At 50.9% G+C, this 6,000-nt stretch overlaps 1 protein-coding gene across 1 annotated transcript; it reads right to left on the bottom strand.

Moving 5' to 3' along the window:
• Positions 1-261: 261 nt before the first annotated feature.
• On the bottom strand, positions 262-1,319 carry LOC121681911 (protein transport protein Sec16B-like). Its single transcript, XM_042061874.1, has 5 exons — positions 1,112-1,319; positions 933-1,014; positions 686-800; positions 484-592; positions 262-359 (listed from the first exon to the last, which is right to left on the bottom strand). Exons 2-5 carry the CDS (start codon positions 981-983, stop codon positions 287-289), a joined length of 348 nt encoding a protein of 115 aa, XP_041917808.1. The 5' UTR covers positions 984-1,014; positions 1,112-1,319; the 3' UTR covers positions 262-286.
• Positions 1,320-6,000: the final 4,681 nt, after the last annotated feature.

Genomic DNA, 6,000 nt, shown 5'->3' with positions numbered 1-6,000 from the left:
GCCACACATAGTGCGTCACATAGCTGTCAAACGTCATAAAGGAACCAATATGAGCACCAGAGATAAAACCCAAGCGTTTGGCTCTACTGAAGCACGCCAACCATAAGAGCATCTTAGCATGACTGAGTCAGCGCTTAACACCTTAGTTTTCACTAAAAAAAGACTGAAATACTTGTCAGTATTACTGGTCAGAGCTGGGCATGGTCTAACTGAATTAGCTAAAAAGACCTTTGCGACAGCCTCCGCATATTTAAAGAACTCAGTGACGTGTCCTGCCCAGAGCAGTCTACAGCTGTAGAGGATCTTCATGGGCTATAGCACAAGATCCAGACAGTAAGCTCATCTTGAACATTGATTCCCTGTGTTGAAAGATAAAAGGTACTCGTATGACTCAGTTCGTTGTATTGCAGCATCACATACAGACTCCTTCAATGGCATGCTACAGAAAGACAAGAGAAAGGGGCAGATCTTGTGTTACTTAACTGAATGTTTCTTCCAATCAGTGTCAGCTTAGAGTCCCGATGATAGTAACTAGGCTCTATGCGCATGGCCATATAACAGAAATGAGCAGACCACGTGTGCCCATTCCTTGCTGGAAGACATTATGGTTTGATTCAATGATTATTGACCTCTGTGTCGTGTACCAGATGTATGGTCATCTGAGAAAGGCTTATTCATTTCTTACCAAGAGTATCAGCCAGCATGTTGACCATCACGTTCTGGAGTTGAGGGCAGATGGAATTGGCCAAGATGATGGCCAGATGGGGGCCCCACTCTCTCCAGCTCATGTCCCCACATTTCTGGAAGGGAGTTGCCATGATGGAGACAATGACATAACATTCATATTAATCATGCTGCAAAGACACAGTGAACAAATCAGCACACACTCCTTTGTGTGCATGTACACACTCAAAGAGCTCAAATATACTCACTGAAACAACTCCTGGAATTTGTCCTAGAAAGACATGGTAGTATGTCTTCATTGGGTCAGAATCATACAGACTGTTGATGAACCTAAAAACAATAGCACTGATCACTGTTTCAAGCCTAAAAGATTCAAATGAGAATAGTTACTGTCTTCACTGTCCATAATTCATGAAACTGTCCTTACCTAGTTATGGATGGGACACATGAGGCTTTCCTAAAAAAGCTGTCCAGTATCAATGCATGCTCCAAGTATTCATTTTTAATGGCAAGGTTTAGAGCTTCCTAAAACACAATATCATCAAGTTTAATATTAGTCATACATAGATGTTCAGTCAGACTCCATATCGCTGCATTTCATATCTGACGTGTGTTTGTATCATCTACAATCTAGATCTTGCCTCTTTCTTATGGGGCGCCAAATGTAACATGCCATATTTCGTGGACAGAATGACTTTTGTGTGACGAAATACATATTCATTACGAAACCATGTTATATCGTAACGCCTTTTGTCCACGGAATGCACAAATTGGTTTGCATTGTGTCCACAAAACACTAAGAGAGCACATCATTTCGTGGACGAAATTGACTGATGGCCTTTTCCTTTCGTAGACATAATGCTGAATGCACTATTCACTGTCGTAGACGAAATAAACTCTTTTTTTGGTCAAAAGTAATTCTGTCTACGAAAATACGGAATGCACCTACACACATCATTTTGTGAATCCCATTTCAATTTCGTCCACGAAAGTATTGTGTTGTGTTACAGAAGGCATTCCGTCCACGCAATAGTAACTTAATAACTTACGAAATGCACTCAGTGACATATGCTTTCATTCTGTGGACGAAATGCATAATAGAATCACGTACAATACATTTCGTGAGTCAGCAGCTTACGAAATTAATTATGCGTCACGATAATTTCATTACGTGGACGAAATGCATAACAGAATCACAAAATCAGATCTGTTTCGACCTCACTCTGACCGTCACTACGGTCTAAAAAAGACCGAGACCATATGTCAACAAAGTCATGCCCATGACCTCCGGAAGCAGAACGACTCGAGCTTGTAAATAGCGGAGATTGCTCCCGGTTCAGTCTCTCACCTTGATCGCCTCATCTGAGACCTGTGAGACGTGAGTACGTATTTTCACTGCTTTCTTGCTTTGACTGTGTTCGTTAGTCTGCATGTGGCAGTAACCTGTGTTTTTTTCGGGAAACTTCGTTTAACTTTGTTTAACTTGTTGACGCCTTTCCTGAGTTCACCCCATACCGCGCGGCGGAGGGGCTAGTGTGAGCCTGCTGCCTGCGTTCGCGCACTGCTGCTGGGCCACCCTTTTGTGTGTGCCAGGTTTCCGGGTTGTTTTTTGTTAACTGCTCTGGCAGCCAGAACCTGTGTGGGCCTGATCAGCGCATATGTGCTCGGCCGCATAGGCGCTACTGTTACTGTGTGCTTCGTGATAGTTTTGTTGTTGTGTGCTAGGCTACTTGAAAAGGTAAGTTTAGCTGTTTGTGCCTGCTAGGTGCAGTCTTGCACGAGGTGCAGGCTGCTGTGTGTCTCTTTGCCAGTTGTCCAATAGTGTACGTCGGCGCGTGCGTTTACGCACTGGTGACCGCCTTCTTTGTACATCTGTTTTATACCCCGTCGCCGCTGTCCGCAGCTAGCTGGGCCAGTGTGAGCCTGCTAAGCGTGTCCGCACGCTGCTTCAGGCCACCCGTGTACTGGTATTACACCACTGGTGTATCTCTTTTACGGGCTGCTGCTTGCAGACCCGGTGCGTTGAACGGCCAAGGTAAGTGCCTTATTGTATTGTATTGTATTGCATTGTGTTTTTCTGTGGTAGGCTATGGCGGCACACTACTGCAGAGTCTGCAGGGCCACGATGGCCCTCAATGACGGGCATAGAGAGTGTCCTGCTTGCCTTGGGGCCGCCCACCTCCTGGAGGATGTCGACAGTCCCTGCAGCGCAGCCTGTGACCTTCCTAGGGAGGAACGGCTCCGCCGGGCTGACCAGGCATGTGGACACGTGCGTGAGGGCAGACAGGACAGGCGGCGCTCACCCGACCGACCGTCCCACTCGCATAGGCATGGCCGTAAGCATACGCACAAGCGTAAATGGGACCAGCAACATGAGTCCCCTTCCAGGCATGGTCAGGTGGAGGTCCCTGGACCTGCTAAACGCCCGGCTCCAGCTGCCGTGACCGAGAGTGGTGGCAGGGAGTCGCTTCAGATTCTCTCAGCTCTCCAGGCTCTGGCTAGGAGGATGGACTGCCTGGAGGGTCTCCAGGGCACGTCATCCTCTTCTCTGGGAGTGGTTTACGTCTCTGGATCTAAAAGACGCGTACGTCCACGTCCCTATCTGCCCAGCACACAGGTCCTTCCTCCGCTTCGCCTTCCAAGGCAGGGTGTTCCAGTTTCAGGTCCTCCCATTTGGCCTTTTACTGGCCCCCAGAATTTTTACTTGTGTGGTGGCAGCCGCGCTAGCCCCCCTCCAGGCCCGGGGCCTACAGATCCTACCGTACCTGGACGACTGGCTAATTTGTGCCCCATCTCAGGTGCAGGTGGTGCACGACACCGAAGCAGTTCTGACCCATATCCAGGCCCTGGGTTTCACGGTCAACTGGAAAAAAAGCAATTTTCAGCCCCGCCAGCAGGCGGATTTCCTTGGTGTCCTCCTCAACTCGGTCAGCATGACGGCGTCTCTCACTCCACGGAGGGCAGACAGCTTGAGCCAAGGCTCTGACAGGCTTTCGGCTGGACAGACTGGTCACCGCCCACAAAGTCCAGAGGCAGTTGGGCTTAATAGCCGCGGCAGCAGCGGTACTGCCATTGGGCCTGTTGAAGGCACGCCCCCTGCAGTGTTGGTTCAATGCCTTTCAGCTCCACCCGAGAGACGACAGGCATGTGAAGTTGCGGGTGTCTCCTGCTTGCATCTGAGCCCTGCGTCCTTGGAGGGACAGGAGGTTCTTGCACCAGGGTGTTCCACTGGGGGGCCTTCCTCACAAGAGGCAAGTCATCTCGACAGACGCTTCTCTGACAGGCTGGGGAGCTGTCTGGGAAGGGCTGTCAGCGAGGGGCGTGTGGCCTCCCTCCTGGACGTCAGAGCACATCAACGTCCTCGAGCTGAAGGCCATCCATCTCGCCCTGCAGAGGTTCCTGCCAGGGTTGCGAAGCCAACATGTTCTGGTGAGGACAGACAGCACCTCGGCGGTGTATCATGTCAATCACCAAGAGGTGGTCAGCCAGGTCTGGGCTCAGTATGGGACTGCACAAGTGGACCTGTTTGCGTCGGCGGAAACGACTCACTGCCCAGAGTGGTACTCTCTCGTGGGACAGGGAGGCAGTTTCGGCCTAGATGCTCTGTCACAAGACTGGCCGACAGGCTTGTTGTACGCTTTTCCTCCATCCCCTCTTGTACCTCAGGTCCTGCAGAGGATCAGGGAGGGCCGACACACAGTTCTGCTGGTTGCTCCACGGTGGCCGGCGAGGCCTTGGTTCCCGACCTTCTCCGGCTCCTGCAGGGTCAGTGTCCCAAGCAGACGGGCAGATCTGGCATCCGAACCCAGGTGCCGTGCGCCTCTGGGTTTGGCCCCTGCAGAGTCCGTCATTCAACAGCTACCTGAGTCTGTGCAGGAGACTCTGAACAATGCCAGGGCTCCTTCTACTAGAGCTTGCTATGCACTCAGGTGGAGGATCTTTTCGGATTGGTGTGCCAGCTTGGGTCTTGAGCCAGCGGTTTGCCCTGTGCCACAAGTTTTGCGCTTCTTGCAGTCCTATTTGGATCGAGGCAAGGCAGTCCTGTACTGTGAAGGTTTATGCCTCAGCCATTTCAGCCTTTCACTAGGGTGCGGATAACAGACCCTTGGGTAGGCATCCACTGGTCAGTTTTTAAAAGGGGCCCCCCGGTTGCGTCTAGTGCGCACTTTGCGGGCACCGAACTGGAATTTCCCCACTGTTTTAAGGTCACTTACTGAAGGCCCGTATGAGCCCATTTTAGATGCAGATCTTCGATCTTTTGTCTCTTAAAACTTGCTTTCTCCTGGCTCTTTGTTCGGCCAAGCGCGTCGGGGGAGCTGTGCGCCCTCTCCGTCAGCAAAGACTGCCTAAGGTGGCAGGCAGGGGGCACTGGCGTGTCACTTTGGCCTAATCCAGCCTTCCTGCCTAAGGTTCTAAATCAGCAGTCTATCAACCAGGTTCTGGAGCTGACCCAATTCCAGCCGTCTGCTGCCTCACAGGCAGAGCGCGACAAGTTGCTCACTCTGTGCCCAGTCAGGGCTTTGATAGCTTATCTGGCCCGTACACAGTCGTTGAGGAGGGAACACACTCAACTTTTTGTCTGTTATGGAGCGGCGAAGCAGGGGCTACTGCTTTCCAAACAGCGGCTGTCACATTGGCTGGTTGAGGTTATTTTCCATGCCTACCGGGCTCAGGGAATGCCAGTCCCTTCGGGTACAAGGGCTCACTCCACCAGGAGTATGGTTATGTCTTGGGCTGCCCTTAAGGGGGTACCAGCAAGCGATATCTGTGCAGCGGCTTCATGGGCGACGCCTTGCACTTTTACCAGGCTTTATAGGGTGGAAGTCACTCGCCCAGCTCCGGTTGGCGACGCTGCCCTCATGTCCGTGACCGAGCGAGGTTTTAATGGTTAGCTTAGAGCTCCTCGCGACTTTTTTGGTATGTGTCATCCCTTTTTTAGACCGTAGTGACGGTCAGAGTGAGGTCGAAACAGATCGTAAGTTATGCATGTAACTATGGATCTGTGAGACCGAGGGATGACCGTCACTATCCTTGTCGCTCGGACCATCCTGAGGCGCTCAAGGTAGGAGACTGAACCGGGAGCAATCTCCGCTATTTATAAGCTCGAGTTGTTCTGCTTCCGGAGGTCATGGGCATGACTTTGTTGACATATGGTCTCGGTGATGGGCAGAACAAAGGTGATCATTCCTTTTTTAGACCGTAGTGACGGTCATCCCTCAGTCTCACAGATCCAAAGTTACGTAACTTACGTTTTGTGACCTGCTGCAATACATTTCGTGAGTCAGCAGTTTACAAAATGAATTATGTGTCACGATC

The sequence above is a fragment of the Alosa sapidissima genome, chromosome 14 (assembly GCF_018492685.1).
Source record: "Alosa sapidissima isolate fAloSap1 chromosome 14, fAloSap1.pri, whole genome shotgun sequence".
NCBI classification, from domain to species: Eukaryota; Metazoa; Chordata; class Actinopteri; order Clupeiformes; family Clupeidae; genus Alosa; species Alosa sapidissima.
This window is presented reverse-complemented; position numbering and strand designations above follow the sequence as displayed.